At 45.0% G+C, this 19,065-nt stretch overlaps 1 protein-coding gene across 1 annotated transcript in view; it reads right to left on the bottom strand.

Annotated features, from left to right (window-relative positions):
• Positions 1 to 14,324: 14,324 nt before the first annotated feature.
• The window catches only part of DNM3 (dynamin 3), a 449,604-nt gene continuing 444,863 nt past the window's right edge, over positions 14,325 to 19,065 (bottom strand). Inside the window, 1 exon segment of the mRNA XM_079106450.1 lies at positions 14,325 to 19,061. Within this exon segment, the coding sequence (XP_078962576.1) occupies positions 18,992 to 19,061 (70 nt within the window). The 3' untranslated portion in view covers positions 14,325 to 18,991.

A 19,065-nucleotide genomic window follows, 5' to 3' on the forward strand; every position in this document is an offset into this window, starting at 1 on the left:
CTCATGAATTTTCTGAAAGCAGGAGGGTGAAGAGAAAAAAATGTGTGTGTGTGAAGTCATTTCTCTTTAGCTTTTTCAGGGTGCTCATGTTGGTTTTTCTAGTGCTCAAATCCTAGGACTTGGGATACTGTCCAGATTTGTTGCCCAAGATCACAGAAGTGGTCATTAACCTGGACTCAGAGTTTCTACTTAGTTTTTAATGAGGCATGTGCACTACACTAAGGGAGAGTGAGATTGTCATAATGCACAAAGGGGGCTGGAGGGAAGTTTACCTGTAATTGGAAATACGAGCAGTGGTGTCATTTAAACAGTCTCACATGTGAAACTGTTTCACATGCAAAATTATTTTAAAATGTACAAGATGGCCTTTAGGCTACGTGTATAAGGGGTACGTGAGACTAATTTCATGTTTAGACTTGGGTCCCATTCCAAGAACTTACTTATGTTAATAGTCCAAACTGTGAAAATATCAGAACCCAACGCATTTCTAGTCCCAAGCATTTGGTGTAAGGGATGCTCTGCTTGTGTTACTGTTACTAAGTTGATGTGCAGGGAAACAGGACAGAGGCCAGGTGCAAAGCGCATCAGGTGCCTGCAGAAGAGCTGGTTCCCTGGAAGTTCCTGTACTGCCCCCTCACAGCTGGAATCAATTCAGAATTTTCATCAGGAAGGTGTTATCCTAAGAAGAACTATTTCTATTTTTCTTAACCTAAGATTTTTCAAAAATGAATTGAACAGGATTTTGAACTAGTGTCTTCAGCTGTGTCATCTCAAATTCTTTTTCTGATTTTTTTCTTTAGACAGATGAATATTGTGTTTCAGGATAAAAATGGGCAGTTTTCCTAGAGGTTACTTACGTTGCTTTCACAGACCCAGCAGCACTGGTGATGGACAGAAGGGACTCAGGTTTATGCAACTGCATCCACATCAGCAGAAAGTTCCCTGAATTTGAATCACTGTCAAGAATATTTCCTCGGTGGGATGAATGACGGTGCCTGCTGTCATTTTCAGCTCTTTCCTGTCTTGCTGGGTGGCACTGGGCGCCACAGTGCCTGGTCTCACTCAGTTTGGAGATTGTACACATTGGGTGTGGAGGCAGATATGAGGGAGAGGCAGCACCCCCATCTGGATGGCGAAATGTTGGCTGTGGGGAGAAGGATCCCCAGCCAGAGGAAACGCACTGCACGAGCCAAAGCACAGGTGGGAGCAGCACAGGGTGAGTCCAGGACGGGGCCGGAGGTCTCAGTGCCACATTGCCGGGTTACTGTGCCCTGCAGTCGATGGCAAATTGAGGGGATGTGCTAAGCAATTACTTGTTTGAAAAACTTTATAAGTATGGACTGAACTAGAGGCTGAGCCAGGAGATCTCTTGTGGAAAAATGGTGACAAAGGAGGATCTGGATGGGGTGGGGGGCAGTGGCCTGGGGATGAGCGTCCTGATGAGGTTTCCAGAGACATTGGCAGCCATGGACAGAGGAGGAAGAGCAGAGGCCTTCAGCCTGAGTGGGCTCGCTTCCTGTTACTGGTGGGAACAGCAGGTGGCAACCCAGGGGCTTGAGGCTCTGCATGCAGGCGGAGGTGTTCCTGTGCAGCCTCGGGGACGATAGCTCACTCCTGCAAGCGAGATTTAGTAGGGTATTGAGATATAAATAGCACCCAGTGCTTTCGAGCTTGTGTTCTTTGTGTGGAATTGGTTGCCCCACAACTAGGCTGTAATGGAATTAAAATAGGTCACAGAAATGGTAGAAATCAGAGGCTGCCCTATGAACGTGGATTCCAGAAGGGAACATAGCCTAGAAGGAAAGCTCAGGAGAAAATTTCCCAAGGGTAGGGCTGGGGTGTGGCCCAGTAGTAGAGCATTTGTCTGGCATGTGTAAGACCCTGGTTAAATCCCCAGGACATGGGGAGAAAAAGCTGTGAGGGAGAGAAGAAATGTTTGTTTCTTCACCAAAGCATGCCTTATGGGAGAAGACACTGTGAAATTTGAGCAGGGTAAGTTTAAGGCAAATATAATTTTATACTTTTTCTGCATGTAACTCCGTGAATTCATAGAGGCCAGGAATATAACTGGAAAAATTGCAAATAAAAAGAAGCCATAGTGTTTTGTTAAGACTGTGTTAAGAAATCCTGAGCCCGTGAGTTTCTGTGAGGATGGTGGGCTCGCCCGTGTGTGCCCTGTGGGTTGCTGCTGGCATGGGAATTCTGACCTAGAAAACGATTGGTGTGACCAGGTGTGACAGTGCTGGGAAACTTCTCATTCCTAAAGACAATGATCTGGTCAGTCTCTTAAACTGAAGCCACGCTGAAGGAGTGCAAGTAGAATACTAATGATTTAGATTTCTAAAGAACTTTATGGTATGTATGTATGGGGGGAGTGGCAGGAAGAAGTCTCAGTAATTACATCCTAACCTGCTTGCATAAGGAGCTGTCGACCCTTCTCTCTGCACCCCACCCCCCACTCTAGGGTATGAGTGAGGCTGGAGGCTGTGTTGTCCTTAATCTCCAAATTTAACAGTCTCCTGAAGGCCCATATGTGTAAGCGCCCGTCCCCAGCCTGTGGCACTACTGGGAGGTGGTGGAACTTTTAGGAGGTGGCGCCTAGTGGAAGGAAGTTAGGTTAGGGGACACGTGCCGAAGGGGGCGCTGAGACCCTGACCTTGTCTGTGCTGCCCGGCTGACTTGAGATGAGCAGCTTCTGCCAGGATGTGTGGCCTTGCCACAGCCTGGAAAGCACCAGAGCCAGCCCACCATAGCCTGAAGCCTCCAGGACTCTTGAACCAAAAAGAAATCTTTCCTCCTCCACGTTTTATCTCAGGTATTTTGTCAGCGACAGAAAGCTGACTTACGTGGGTGCCAAGGGTTGAAATTGCCATCGGGAGGCGTGGAGAGGGAGAGCTTGGGCCCGTGTGTGCCATGGTGTGCTGACTTCCGATCGGCACATATCTAAAAGGCGCGTGCATGTTAGCGTGGCCAAGGGAATGGCAGATCTGCAGGAGGTCACACAGGTGGCAGGGATGCACCAGGACTGTAAGCCTGAGACAGCCTTCAGGCGGCTGTGGGTTTACAAATTCACACGCTGCACCTGTGAGGATGCTCGTGGAGCCTCGTTGACCTCTTACAAGCCAGTCTCCAGAACAAGAAAATGGAAAGTCAGCAGAGGGCCTCAGTTACACAGTGACACATTTCAAACCCACGGAGTCCAGGGAAACAGGTCTGCGACACAGTGCCATCTTGTGGACATCATTGGTATTCCTTGTTAGAATGACATTCTCAGTAGGAGATTGAAAGTCTTGCTGAATTGTGGTTTGGGAAATAACTATACTGTCTGAGGTCTCCATAAATTCAGAAAGCAAATAGCACCCTGGGATTGGTAAGTAACAGTCCTTACATCTAAGACACCCAGTGTGCCCCGGGCACTGTGCTTTGCACGTTATACAGATGGTCTTTACTTCTCACAGTGATCCTGGCACAGGCATCCTTTCCGGTTTACAGTGGAGGAGATCGACTCCGAGGGGGTGAGGAACTTCGCTCAGGCTGATTGATGGGTCGGACTGATGAAGCTCTTCTTCTTTTGACAGCTAGATTTCGTCAAGGGCTACAGACCAGCTGGGAGGCAGTTGGCTTTTAATGCTTCGTCAAATTCTTCCACGTCCCCTTTATTCCTATGTTCTCGTCCTCAACATCCAACAAAATAGTGTCCGCTCAGACCTACCACTGCTCACTTTCTGCCCTTTGTGCTTGAGCATGTTTGGTCTCAGGAGTTTATTCAGTCAACAAGTGTTTATGGAGCATTTATCATATGACGCATCGTTCTATGTATTTGGGATATATCTATGAATAAAAAGGTTCCAGGTCCTCGACCGGTGGAGCTTATGTGCTAGCAGGAGGAGGCAGATGAAAAATACAAATGGAAGGTAAGAGATGCTGTGAAAGAAAAAAGTGGCATAGTAAGACATAAGGAGTTCAGGACAGGCCTCATGGAAGAGATGACCTTTGACCAAGGAGGGAAGGAAGTGAGGGAATAATCCAGAAACCCTGGAAGAGCATTCCAGGCAGGCCAGAGCTGCAGAAAAGGCCTGAGACAGAATGCTTGAGAAGTGTGGGGTTGGCAAGGAATGCCCGCAGTGCAGTGAGGTCAGAGGTAACGTGGGAGGTGGGTTGGCATCCTGTGACATCGTAGGCTTCCTGAAGGACTTTGGCCTCTACTCTGAGACTGCAGCCACTGGAGAGCTGGGGAGAAAAAGAGAGACATGATCCAACACACTTTGAGAAAGGCTTGTTCTGGTTACTGTGGGGTAAGAGTAGATTCTGGAAGGAGCATTGAGACACCCTTGCCCTAGTCCAGGCAAGAGATGATGGCGGCTCAGAACAGCCTGATGATAGAGAAAGTAGAGACACAGTCACATCCTGGATATAATTTAAGTCCACAGGGCTTCCTGATGTAGTCGACGTAGGATGTGGAAGAGAGAGTTATAAATGAAGATTTTGGACTGAGTGAATTGAAATGTGGATATGCCATCAACTGAGATGGAAGCAGAGACAATGAATGTGGCTGGGAGGTTTTGGGGAGAGAATCTTGAGTTCAGTTTGGGGCATGTGGGGCACAGGAGGTCGTGAGGACATCCAGACTGAGATGTTGGGTGGGGAGCAGGATGTGAGTCTGGCGTTTGAGCGTAATATACAGGATGGAGATGTAAACTTGGAATTTGTTGGTAATGGAAAAGATACCTGATGCTATGAGACTGAATGAGGTCATCGAGGAAGACAAGAGGAGATGGACGACTCCAGAGAACAAAGGTCCTGACAGTAAACCACTGAAGCATGAGGAAACCAAGAGTTGCATCCTGAATGTGAGGTGGAGAGTGACCATGGCAAAGAAGGTGATCAGCTGGGGTCAGATCCAAGTGTAAGTCGAGCAGGACGAAGACAGAACTGACCGTTGGATATCAGAGGAGGAGGTCACTGGCGTCCTTGAAAAGAGCAGGTCGTGGTGCAGTGGTGGGAACAACCTACTGCAGCGGGTTTCAGGGAGAACAGAGAGGAACTGGAGCAGCTGCTACAGGCAGCTTTCAGGAAGCTTTGCTTCGAGGGGAGCTGGGATAGAGTACAGAAAATGGAAGGAAAGTGGAGGATAAAAACTGGTAGCATGCTTCTGCGGATGGACATGATGAAATACAGAGTAACAGCTGGCGGTGGGCGAGGAGAGAGTCACTGGGGCGGGGAGAAGCCCAGCGGGAGGGGGATCCAGCAGCAGGGACGGTGGACAGGCAGGGGTGGCTCACCGTGGGGCAACGGGGGACAGAGTGTGTGGCCGAGGTGGGTAAGTGGGTAGATGAGGCCAGGGGACTCTGGAAGCTCCCTTCTGATGGCTTCAGTTGTCTCAGGGAAGTGGAGGCAAGCAGTCAGGTGAGGATGACGGGGTGGTCCCGAGCAGAGAGAGGCGTGAGGAGCTCAGGCTGCTGGGAGGAAGCTCCAGGGTTCAGTGGGAGCGTGCGGGCGGGGTCCGGGCCTTCTCTTCACCTTGAAGGAGTCGTGGCCTGGGAGGAGGGCTCCCCGCCCCTCGAGTCATCAGGACCACGTTTGGACAGTGCACTAACAGGAGGAGCGTGCCCTTCTGGGTGGTGTGCCTTTGCACAATGGCCCTTTGGCGGGAATGAAGCAAACTTGCGGAGAACTGTGCAGACTTCCCACAGCAGGCAGTGTCCCTGGTGTTCTGGAAAGCCCAGTTCTCGCAAAGCGATGCGAGCTTAGGTGAGAGCCAGGGTTCCATCAAGGTCCGTGGAAGGTGGCCTGAGCAGCACACTCCTTTAGCCACGGGGAGGGCTCCGAGCGCCCTAGGAAGGGCACCTGTCGGGGAGCTAGGTTACACTGGCCAACGGTTGGGCTTTTGTGTTTTTTTTCTCACAATTCACAGCAACCGTGCATGTCGGTTTGTTTACCTTGGGAAACGGCAGCAACTGCCAGCAGACCCAACGCATGCATTCCCCTTCCAGGGGTGTTGCAGTGACTGCTGGTGGAGGGTCCAGGAGGCCGCCACTGCCAGCACTGTGGCCCACGGGCTGCAACCCTCTTGGCCCTGCGTCCTCCTGCCTGCAGGGTTGAGCAGGAAGGGGCTGGGGAAGCATCCGGGTCACAGGATCAGCCGGTGGCTTCCTGCCCTAAACCGACTGACCCTATAGCTCTGTGACCAGGATGCCGGCAGGATGATGAACAGACTGATTTCAGCAGTGCTGGGGGTCAGGGGAGCATGGTCCCAGGGGCCCCTGAAAAAACTGGCTCAGAGGCTCTGCTTTGCTTTCCCAAGCTCAGCTGGCTCACCACTGGCCACTCCAGGTGGGTCTGTGCCCAAGTCACATTTGGACTCTGGTAAGGAGAACACTGCGGACCTCCTGCTGATTTTAAATTGCCACATGTACAGATCTTTTAGGCCTGAGGAAGCGTTTGAGAATGCAGCTGGGAGCATTTTTGTCTTTTAAAAGGGAAAAGGCAGGCAAGAGCAACCGTCCTCTCTCACTTGCCCTCTACTGCCTTCTGAAATATGCCCGAGTGAAGAGCGTGGGGCCCGCGGAGCCTGGACCAGGGGGCTCGGCAGTATCACAGCAGCTTCCAGACGCCTCCCGGTTAGCAGCTGTTTTGAGAGGCAGAACCCGGGTCGATGCCTCCTTTGTCACCCTGTGCAGGGTCCTTGGGTCTCTTGCCTCCTGGGGTTTGTGAAACTTTTCTTTTTTTTGCTCGAGAGGCATGTTCAGGAGTTTCACTGAACACGTGAACCAGAGCCAAAAACCAGGCCTGATGTAAAGTAGCAAGAAATGTGACTAAGAACTGAGGGTGGAGGAAGCAGTTTGTCACCCTGACTCTTCCAGTAACCTGCCTGGCACCTGGTCTGATCTTAATGTGTTGGCCATACTGCGACTTACCAGTGAGTCACCTGGAGCCTTAAAGACGTCATCAATAATAAACACAAAACAAGTTGTACCCCATTCGTTTACAATGAATCAAAATAAATAAATTTTAAAAAAATAATAAAGGGCTGGCTGCCCTTCAACAGGAGCACAGTGCTTACTGTCCACAAGTTCAGTGGATTCACTCAGGTGTAGCCTCTCATAGTAAGAGAGTTACAGAAATTGCTTTCTTTTCCAACAATCTTAAATTTCTATGAGTTTCATTAAAAAAAAAAAAAGTGGATTCGTAGTTGGGAAGGTTTAGTTCAGCACCCCAGGAAACTGGACTAAAGAATCCGATATCTGTTATCTGAGGAGATTTTTGTATCATACCTAATGTTGAGTTATAGAACAATGTGGCAAGTATGACATTGTTTCAAACCGTAGGTAAAGACCATTGTGCTGCAAACCCAGTCAAGTCTGCTTGCCTCTTATGAGCAGCAGGTCCTTCCCTACCTGCTCTGGTTTCCAACTTCTAAGGTGTGGACAGCAGTCCCCAAGGCTCACAGACGTGTTTACTTACCAGGGAAGTCCCTTGAAGAATGGACTGGACATTGTGTTTTTCCTACCTTTAGTTCCCTCTTCTCCATCTCCTCAATGTTCTGGATTTTTCCAGCTATGGAATGGGGAACACCAGCCCCCCTCCCTGCTGCCAGTGGAAGATGAATCCAGAGTTGCCTTCTTAAATCCAAAGCCTCTTGGTTGAGAGCCAAAGCAAGTTGGCAGACCACGTCACGGTTTGAATAAAATTTTGCCTTTTCCTGAACCAACACCTGTGGGTTTAGAGCCTTTCATTATATATTATATTAGGAAAGGGAAATTTGGTTTTTGACTGACTGGAATGAGTTCCATTATTTCTTTCTTCATCAGAAGTCACAATCACCATGTTCTGGAACATGAGCCTGTTAGGTCAAGTAGGTCATATGGCTCTAGAACTCAACAGCTGTGTCAGGGCTGGAGTCAGGAACAGTCCTCCCAGAAAGATCATAGCACTCAGCTGTAATTACTTTTTATTATTTTTTAAATATTATTTTAGTTGTATACAGACACAATACCTTTATTTCTTTTTTTTTAACATAGTGCTGAGGATGGAACCCAGTGGCTCCCACGTGTGAGACAAATGCTCTACCATTGAGCTACAACCCCAGCCCCTGTAAATACTTTTTAACCCATTTTATAAGATACTTTTATCCTTTAACTTCACTGATATTCCTGGTGACTAGGGCATTATGAGAATTCAGGAATGACAATATTTAGAGACTATTATTTATTTCTTAAAGGTATAACAGTTCAGTTCTTCCTGACCAGAGTTCTGATCAACTCTGAAGAATGCAGTACCGTTCCAGTTCTCTGTCACATACAGAGGGTGGAGTGGAGGACAGGGACACCAAGTCCCTGGTCGGAGAAGGACATACTATGAAGCACAGGGACACTACTGGCAGCAAACATGTTGACAAACCTTAGCATAAAGTGTACTGCAGGCTGCTCCCGCCTCCCCGATCCCCTTTCTTTTCTTGTCTATAAAATGTGAGCAAGGGAGGCTGAGGGGGTCATCATTTTGTTCTGCTCTGCCTGGAGTTTTCTCATGGTCCGTTAGGTCAGTTTAACTGTCGAAATATCTGAACTGGGCAACACTGCAGAAAAATCAGTCCAAGTTTTAGACAAAGTAAAAGTACCAAGCACTTAAAAAGGAGGAATTGGAAAACCCGTACCCTTGCCAATCCGTTTTTGTGTAGGGAGGTGGTAGGAATGAGCCTGGGAATGCCTTGTGTTGGGGTGAGCACTACGTCTGGTGGGCTGCCTCCCAGGAAGAATGCAGATTGAAAACCAAATACCTGGACCGAGGTGGGGCAGGCAAGGGACGGCATGCTGTGCCTCCAGATGCACCGGAGTCAGCTAAGTGCCTTGCTTTGGACCCTTTGAACTTTGACCCTGATGCTACCCGGTCACCACTGAACCTGAGATACAGTAAATAGGATGTAACATGTGATAGGAAACTTTTAGCCCGAGAAACTGGTTTCACATTTTTGAGTAGAGAATTCAGTTCTCCTAAAAATTTTCCAGGTCCAGAGCAAGAGCACAGTTAGTGAGGGGGTCTCCATTTTCCAGCTGGGCGGTCCCACCTACACGTCCTCCTGTCTTTCCTTGCCAGGGCTCATGAGGTCAAACACAGATGCAATAAATGCCAGGGATGAATGACTTTTTGACTCTCTTGATGTCAAAAGTGATTTCATCCAAGAAAGTTTACTTTTAAATTCTCATCTGGGCCATCTAAGTCTTTAAACAGAAAATTCTTATTTCCATTAAAAACCTTTGAGAAGTCTGTTAAGTATTTGACAGGTTGGATGGTGTTGTCTTAATATTAAACATTTTATTTGGACAAATATTTGGGACACTTTAATGGCCTAAAATTTCAATGTCAGAATTATCATTTGAGGACTGAGGCATAAAATTGTTTCCTTCCCTCTCACCGTGTAGATTCTGTTTTCCGGTACTTGACTGACATGGAAAAGCATCTCAAGATGCCCAACATCCCTCACCTTGTACTTGCATGTGGTTTCTTTACCCATGAATTTACCAAATAGAATTTGTGAGGTTGTGTGTTTCAGGCCTACAGTTTCTTCTATGATCTTCCATATTTTATCTCCTTCTCTAAGAGTGTTTAGAAAAAATAATAAAAATAAAAAATATTTTTGGTGCCATAAGAATAATGGGAGTCTTGGAGGCAACTAAAATCATTCAGTCTTTGTCTTCTCTAGGCACCTAGAATCTTCCTTCATCCTTTTACTCTTGTGTTGAAGGGGCATTTCAATTGAAGATAATTATTATTCTCTGGCAAGGAGCATCTTAAATCACAGTGTTCCAACAACTTAAATATCACGTTTCTTAAAATATCAAACTGTGCAGTCTTCACCTTACCTGCTTTTTGTTGAGACAAAGTCTCATTCTAATTTGAATTCTTCTTTAGAAAAACAGAACACTTTTCATTTTTTATATAGAATAAAATTTTTTATTATAGACATGGATCAAAAATAAAAGTTTTTATGTACATATGACATACAGTGCAAACAAAAGACTTTTAAATACCACGGATGGATATGTTGTTGGAAACAAAAGGAGATGAATGATGGGGGTTAGGATGGTCGTCCAGGAACAGCAGGAGGGGGTCGCCTAGTGAAAACAAAACAAAGCAAATAACAAAAAGAAAACACAGATGCAGGGGGAGAAAACAATGTTTAAATTATGAAATAAAATAACAGCATGCGAAAATACCCCCCCCAAAAGCCAAATTCAAATCAGACAGAAAACAGGCAGACATGCAGGGACATGTAAGAATATCCCGTGGCCAAGTTAGCAGTTCCCAGAACTCTCCCCGGCTAGAGCAGCGTGCGAGGTGCCAGCTATTGCGCCTGATCCAAAATCTTATTGTTTTGCACCAGAGACCCACAAATTCATGCAATTATATTTAGGAGAACTAAAAAGAGTACCTGGGCTAAATACCTTTATAACTTGTGTATTTGATCCCCAGTCCTGATTTTGTGATGCTATTTCCAAAGACTTAAATGGATACTGGGAAATCTCCGCAGGGGCAGAGGCACTTGATAGAGAAAAACAGCAGGTGAAATTTTTTCTAAAGTGAGGGAAATAGTAAGGTTTCAGGAAATCAAGTGAACTATGCAATCGCGATGCAGAAGAAGTCAGGGGTTAATCTCACAGAAAAGGATTTAGTAACAAGGAGTTGCTGCAGGTGAAGAGTCCTGATGTACGATAGCCTGGAATCAAGCCTCGAGACATGAGTAGTAGTGACCACAGGATTTTATAAATTTCCCGCTGTCTGAGAGCTAGGTGCAACTCATATTCGGAGTTATTCTCAAGTGGGTTGGGTCAATCTGGTTTTCTGGATCTTTCTGCACATCCTTAACCTGCCCCGCATCTCATCATTACCAGGGATTTTTGAAGTCAGAGTTGTGCTTCATCTTGACGTTGGCCTCTACTTGCCGGGAAGGTGATTTGTAGCAACTGAAGCCACCGTAACCTCTACATTGCAACAAACAGCTCTGTTGTGGAGCAGCAGCAGGCCAAGTAGAGCTTTCCCACTGACTTCCAGCAGAAGTCTACTTGTTAGAATGTCTCTTTCTGACAGAATCGGCAAGGAAGTCAACATTACAGCAAGCCAGAGAACTCTGGGCTATCTCACACCCCACCCTGGGACTTGGCTGTGGCTGCTCATCCGGGTGCAAAAGGCTTCCACCTCAATTTACAAAACGCCAGTGAGTGAGGTGATGAGGTCAATAAAAACAAAACCAAAACAAAAAGGTTTTTTTTTTTTATCTTCTCTGAGATGTTTATAATAGAGTCCAACTGACCAGGCTATTTCTGAGCAGTGATAAAGTCCAAGGCCAATTTTTCTTTGGTCCAATGTAAGCTGGTTATACTGAGGCCTCCATCCATTTCAGTGACAAAGAGCTTGTTAGTAGCACTCACCTTTCAACTGTGGGGGGGTCTGTAAGCCTTTTGCTGATGAGGCGCAGAGGATGGGTATCCCTGGTTCTTTCATGAAGAAAGTATAATTGAATTTCTGTCAGGCTCAATGAGATTTATCACCTGCCCAGCAAACAAACTATTTTGGGGCTCTGAAGGGGCTTCAGAACATTTAATGACCTCAGCAGGGTGGGGAGGTGAGCCATGAAGCCCAACAGCAAGTCCACAGTGCTGAAGGGGCATCAGGGAGCAAGCGCCAGGAGGCTCGCCTGGGGCAGCTGGCTGGTGTTCCAGTGCAGAGTGGGGATCAGAAACTTGGGGTCTTGAAGTGCATCTCACCAACAGCTGGAATACTTGCTGCAAATTTCAGAGTGACGCCCATCCCCTGGGCTCCTTCCTTTCTACCTTCACTTGCATCTAGCTGTCCTCTCACTGCCAAAATGCTGTCAGGGTTAACAGAACTTGACCTGTCAGAGTGAGCTGCATCCTGGACCTGGGCAATGAGTCTTTGCTGTCTCTTTTCCAGAATTCTGGATATATTATTTGGATGCAAGAGCTGAGCGTATTTGGGCTCTCCTACATGGAGAGCCACAGAGGTGCCCCTGCTTTCACACTGTTGCCCTCCCCCCCATCCCCTACCCCGCCCTGGCAGCATGGAAACTGGATACTGAGTGGCCAAGCATCAAACTAGGGTTTGCCATATAAGCAAATCAATCTAATCAAGGTTATAATTTCAAGTTATATTTTCTTAAACATCCTGAAAAATAACTTCATAGAACTGTTTGGCCAAAGCATCAAGGAGAACCTGTATATGGAGCATGGGCATAATTTATGTTTGAGTCAATTTTTAATAAGAATGACAAATTACCCATTATTTTCTCTGGTCTATCTCAACGCTGTGGATTAGTCTGATGGTGACATTTCCTCTGGCAAGATTCCTGGAATGCTTTTTCCTTTTCTGTGAAAAACCTCACATTTTCTGCTTTCTTTGTTTAGGTAACTTTAAATCCCAGGACAGCGCATGAGCCTGAAGGTTTGGGCAGGTGAGGAAAGAAAGGCAAAAGTGATAGGCATTCTTCTTTGATGATCTTGAACTTTAAATCAGCCTGGATCCTGCCTTCACAGTAATCTTATGAAGGTACTGTGACTGATTTAACATTGCTCTTTTGTGGAACATGGGGGAGAATAAGGTAGAAAATTGTCAGAATTCTGTGAGGCTCATTAAGGCTTGTCGCATGGATCTCTAGTCTGCTTCCAAGTTTCCTGGACCTGCCTTCTAGGGACTCAGACACAACAGTGATTAGGCACCAGAGGTCCAAGAGGACTGTCTTGACTTGGAAGCTTCTGAGGCCCTTAGACTTGATTTTGTCACTCAGTTTTTTTGGGTAGCCATCCATACTGGGACAGTCACACCCAATGACTTTTTCTCTTGCCTAAAGTCACAGAAGCAGTGTTTCCTACAGCACATACCTCAGAACACTAGTTCACTGAGATGTTTTATGAATAAAGCTTTTACAGTTAGAAAAGAAACATGGAGACACCACCCCTTCCTTGGATATTTACAATGGGCTCTGATATTTTTTTTTCCTTCCAGTAAAAATCCATTTAACTTGTAGTCATCGTCTCCCAGAGCATATGTGACCAAAGATCTCTCTTGGTGTATGTGTGTGTAAAACTTTTAAAATCTCTTGGGACGCACTTTTGGAAACTTTGAATGAAGGATGTAGTTTCAGCTGCTATCTCTTGCACATGTTCCAATTGTTAGGCTCCCTAGGGTGAAAGAACACCCGTATATAACTGAAAAGCTGAGATGCCAGGCATGCCGGAGTATGGAGTACGGGGGAGCCCGGGCTGAGGCCAACTGACCCAATGCCAGATACGATTCTGAACATGAAATTTAAAGATTCCCGCAGAAGAACCAGAATCTCGAATACAAACCAAGCAGAGGTTTATACCATACCAGAACTGTTTTTAAAAACGCGAATGGAATTTTGCCAAATAAGGCTCTTAGCTTTTGATAAGCTTCCTTAGAAACTTTTCTGCACATCTCGTCAGCGTACTTTGGATTCGTGCAGTTGAAACACGGTGTGCGACAAGGTTCTCCGCAGAACCCCTCTCCCAGGTGACGCTGTCCCTAAAGGCAGGGGAGCTACATCATGGAAAGAGACGAGGAATCACCACAAGGTAGGGGGCCCACACCACTGTCTGACTCCTCCACAGCACACGCCTGACTGTGGAGTGAAGATAAGCCACAGCTCCTCCCGCCTGTCCCTTCTTGTCCTCTGCATTTGGACGGCACAGGCCGCGGCTGTGTGTGCTGATACAGAACCCATCCTCAAAATTCACAGCAGAGAGCCTTCTCTCTTCTCTGGAAGCTTGATTAGGACCACCTGGGTGGAACTACGGTCTCAGCACGAGGGAAGTCAGAAGGTAGGTACCCCCCTCTGCCCAGTGAGCCATCAGGCAGGCCAGCTGGTGGTCAGGAGCTCATTGCCTGCTGCAGGGAGTGCCTTGAGCTGACCTAACGTTTAGCCAGAGCATCATCCCTCCTTCGACTCTCCGGGCTCTACACACAACGGCAACTGTCACGGTGCTTCCTGCCAAATGTCATATCATACACTGGAACTGTCTAAAGCTTGGGACCTTCAATCTATTCCAACAATTTCTTCAAATTAGGAAAAAAAATATATCTCACTCTCCTGCCTTTCCTTTGCCCAACTTGTTTCAATTAAAAATCTCCTTTTCCCCCAAATTAATGACCAAAAAGCAAAATGTTCTTATTCTCCACTTTGGTAATTCTGAACCAACTAGACCAAAACAGCTGTCAGTTGTTAAAAGCCTTGGGTATTACTGAAATGTATAGATGTGATTCCAAGATATGCAAGAATTGGGAAAGAGGAGGTCCTTCAAATGTTATAATTTATTTCAGGTTCAGAAATACAGCTTCACATTTTCACAATAGGTACATGTGACCTTCAAGAATGATACAGTCTTTAGAAATTCGCTTCACAAATTCCATTCAGAGTCCATATATCAGCAGTAAGAAATCCTGAAAGTGTCAAGGAGACAGTGGAAAGTATTCTGGCTCATGTTAATTAAAGAATCAACAGAGAAGATAAGATTTGCTTTTGTACACTTCGTAAAAGAGCAAAACGAGGAAATTGATTCAGAAAAGGGAGAGAGCATGAACGCAGACAAGCAAAGCAAAGGCTGCACACATGAAATAAAACACAAATCGAGTTAACGGGGTGGGATTCCCGGTTGGGAGAAATAATTTGTACAGATTGGCAGTAGTCAATGCAAGAGGGCAGAGTAATTTGGGTCATAATTTTAAAAACATTACATAATGAGCAAAGTTGAAGGAATTTAAGGGTAAAGGTAAAAAAAAAAAAAAAAATTGACACCTTGAGCTGAGTCACACGTGAATCCCTCCACCAGAGTGAAGTCTCACCAACACACCAGCGTGGGAAGGTCTGAGGACAACAGGGGGTTCCTCCTTGCATTTCCACTCTTGCTCCCTCACACATATCTTGTATATATGCGCGCACACACACATACACACACACACACACACACACACACACACAAATAGCAAGGCATATGCTAGCACACTTCAAAAATAGACTTAAAGTTTCATACACAGAGCATCACATAATTGTAACCATTTCAGCTAGACAGAAGGACTAAGATCATCTAGGAGAATGTGTGAGCTCTTTAGAAAGGACTGGGTGATCTGGTGAACTATCCATTGCTTCTGTAAAGTCACCTGCCCTGTTCCACACCAAGCTGAGCTCACAGCTGGCAATCCTCTTGGTGGAACAATACAAAAGTCAGGGCTCAAGTCTCGTGTGTAATTTTCTTTCAATGAATTCAGCTCAGAAACCTAATTTTTAGATTTTATTCTTAATCATAAGGAGATTCCTGTCAATTTTAAGTAATTATACCATTTGCCAAAGGTAAAATGTTTACCTGGGAAAGTGGATCACCTGCCTCCAAGGAATTAAGTAACTTCTCCCCTGCTTTTTTGTTTTTGCAATTTTGCTTAGAAAAATCCACTACTTTTATTATGTTGCTGAATAGTGTATAAAAGAGCGGACTGCATAGAACAACTTATCTTTTTAAGATTTAGCTCAGCAATCCAGAATGAACTTGAAATTTTACCTAGAGATCTAAAGGGAATGTGTCCAGATTTTACTTTTGAGACTACATTGCTAAAGGTCATTTCTTCTTTGGCAGCGGCGCTGTGGGTTTGCTACAGCTGCCTGTTCTGCTTGTGTGCCTTACTGTGAGCTCCGGGCCTCTTGTAAGGAGTGCGCGATCTGCAGTCAGGACATTTGGCGTACAGCAAACCAGTGTTACCACCTGTGATGGCAGATCCCCAAACGCCTCTCTTGGATAAGCACGATTTAAAAAATATATTCCTATCCACACATACAGAGTACGTTTATATAGATATTTACACCTGCACATATACACATATGTACAATACACAGAACAGTCACATCCATGCTTGCGGCATTTTGACGAGTGCTTTTAAACCTACTTATTCAAGGGGACACGAAATACATGTACTCACAGAAATTTACTATGCAAATACTGTATACGTAGAGACACATGCATAGAAAATGTGTTTGTACACAGACAACATTAACATTTTCACATACTGGTGTTAGGTCCCATTTCATATTTAAGAATTATGGCTACAGTCTACACTAAATAGTCACAAGTCAATCTGAGTGACTATTTTGTAATTCTAAATCCAGAAGGCTTATAATCATATCACAGGAACTGGTTTCCTTATGTTTGGGGGTAGAATGACTTTGCATCTGAACAAAGAGCAAATTTGCTAATAAATAGACCCTACTGCTCTTCTATGTTATAAAACACAGCTAAAAGCAATATTCAGAAGGGTATTATTGGCCAGTGATTTTTGGAAATGTAATATACCTGATCTAAATCAATACTATCTTAATAATCTGTCCACAATTGAGTAAATGATTATTCCAAATGGTCAATGTGCATGCAAAATTTAGCATGTGACAGTAAAACTAGATGTACTTATGAAATAAACATACACAGTTCATTTTTTTAAATCCTAAAACCACTGATTCTTAAGATTATGCTAGACAAGATGTCGTTGTGTCTACTGTGTTGACAGCATCAGAGCCCTCGGGAGGAAGTTATGCAACAGATCGGAAAGGGAACAGGAAGCACACCGCTCCTGGGAGTTCCGGTCCCACCCAGGGCCTGATGCACGTGCTGCACCCAGGACCACGCATGTGGCAGAGTCCTCAGTGGCATCTCCCAGCAGATGCAGCAAACCGAGCATATTTCTCAATGTGATTGCTGAAATTCCATGGGGACTGGATTCTATTAGACATAATGTAGGACCGAAAAAGAATACAAATGTGCCCACAAAGGGAGACAACTGGGACAGCGGATATGTAGGACTACAATCTAAAGCAAACACCATTGTTTATGACTGTCTAAGATCAGTGGAAGGAGATTTGGAAAAAAAATCCCCAACTTTCTTTGACATGGTTTGTGCTGATCTGAGAACACACCAGTGGTTGCCCACAATATTTTCCTCTAACAGAAGGAAATTTTTGAAATACGGCAAAATGCAAAACCACATTTAGCACAAAGCCAAACCCTGAAGTGTATGATTCGTTAGCTGCCTGTTTTAGAGAATTCAAAGGAAGAAGCAAAGGGAATCCTAAAAAGAGGGAGTTTTATGAAAAGATCTCACTGCAGATTATTTTACCATGTCTATTTACTTAACATTTTTCCACTTATCTGGGACACTATTTTAAAAATACTACATGTATCTTGCACATTGGTTCCATTCACAGAAAAAATAAGATACGAGAGGATGAAGGTGGTAATGTTTTTTCTACAATCTCTTATAATCTTAAAAGTTGAAATGTCCTCTTTGTAAACCTTGCATTCTTTAACTTTTGCCAATTATAAGTAGACTAGCTATAACCCTTAAGGATACATTCAATATAATGCCATTCAACTTGGCAAGTCCTCTTTTTAATAATGGTTAAGAGTCTTTACTTCATACTTTATGGGTATCTGCTTTGGGTATAAACTACACAGGAAATTAAAGTTAAGTTAACATACAAATCATGTCTGCTGCTTTCAAAGGGAGACATTTCAGTTAGTACAACCTGATTTACTTCCGTAGAATATGAAATAATGTCATGGGACGCCACAAGTCAGTGAATACTTGCTCTGCTTTCCGGGAACAGTTAGCAGACAAAATTCCAGTTGGCTTTTGGCTGATTCCTACATGTTAATCATCTGGTTGTAGATAGTTCAAAACTGAGCCTCAAGACTGAACTATTAACCTCCTGGCTATGCTGCTCTTGTCAGTTTTAGAAATTGCAAATTTGCTTTGGATCTGGACGTTTCGGTTCCGTTTTCTGGAATGGTTTGGGCAGGGACCCTGGAGTACACCTGTAGAAGGGTGAGCTCTGCCTCATGTCTTGGCCTCGCTCACTGACTTTTCTTTCCATCCCAGGTACCCATCTGCCAATGTGCCTATCTCACAGAAGCCCTCTAGGTTTGTTAAGAAAGCTTAGAGTAAACAGAGCCCTAAACCCGGTTTAAAGGTATTCTTACCTGATTATTAATATGTAAATAATATAAGGGAATTGCAAATTAGCATGGAAAAAATTTTTTTGCTCCAACCAGAGTAACAATAATACACTGGAGTTCATGTCAAAGTATAGTTAGCTATACCAAAAATTAGATCCTCTGGAAAAATTGAACATTTGCCATGTCAGTGTTCATTGTGACCTACCAGGAGATGGTGAATGATGTGAACAAAGAAATTATATTTTTGAGACATCTTTCAAGATGTGGTTTTTTGCTTCTTCCATGAATTCTGAAACTAGTCAAATCTACTAACTAATAATCCCCAAACAGGTTTGATTCACTGTTGCACATGATTCAAGTGCGAAGCAGAACGCGTGGGCACCAGGTGAAGCTCTCTAGACTAAACAGTGCAGACTTTTCCTTTGCAAGGTACTTTGTGCTTCTGGAAAAGCTTTCTTCTTAAGGAATCCTGCAGTCTTATGAAATAAATAAAGGAAGAGGAGCTGACTATTGGGTAGGTGATAGCAGTAATAATATACAAGGGGATTTCTGCCATCCTACATGGGACGTGGGAAAAGAAGTATGTATGGCTTAGTTCAAGCGCACTATCTCATTTGTTAGGAATCATACTTCATGTGCCACCTGGTAGCTCGCCTGCAAAACTTGTCGGAAGCCATTTCAAATGGATGTCAGGCTAGGCAAATGGTACCCAAAGTAGGGGACTGCCACACAAACCTACCTTGGTCAGTGTGACAAAGCCTCTCCAGGCAGCAGTTGCAGAGGGTCAAACCCTAGAGGTTTGCCGTACCTTGAGCAACGAGGGTGAGTGACGAGCGCATTAGTAAAACTGGTGACTTGCCTACTGATGTCCACACATGCGACTACTCGTGGTTTGCTGCAGCAGCTATCAAGTATGTTGCTTTCGCGTGATCGTTAGTGACTAATTGCCATGCCACACACTTCATTTAGTCTAACAGGGAGGATTCTAGTGGACGGATTATAGTGGGGCGAGTTGGCGATGGGGGTGGTCTCCGGCTAG

This window comes from Sciurus vulgaris (assembly GCF_902686455.1).
Source record: "Sciurus vulgaris genome assembly, chromosome: 12".
NCBI lineage: Eukaryota > Metazoa > Chordata > Mammalia > Rodentia > Sciuridae > Sciurus > Sciurus vulgaris.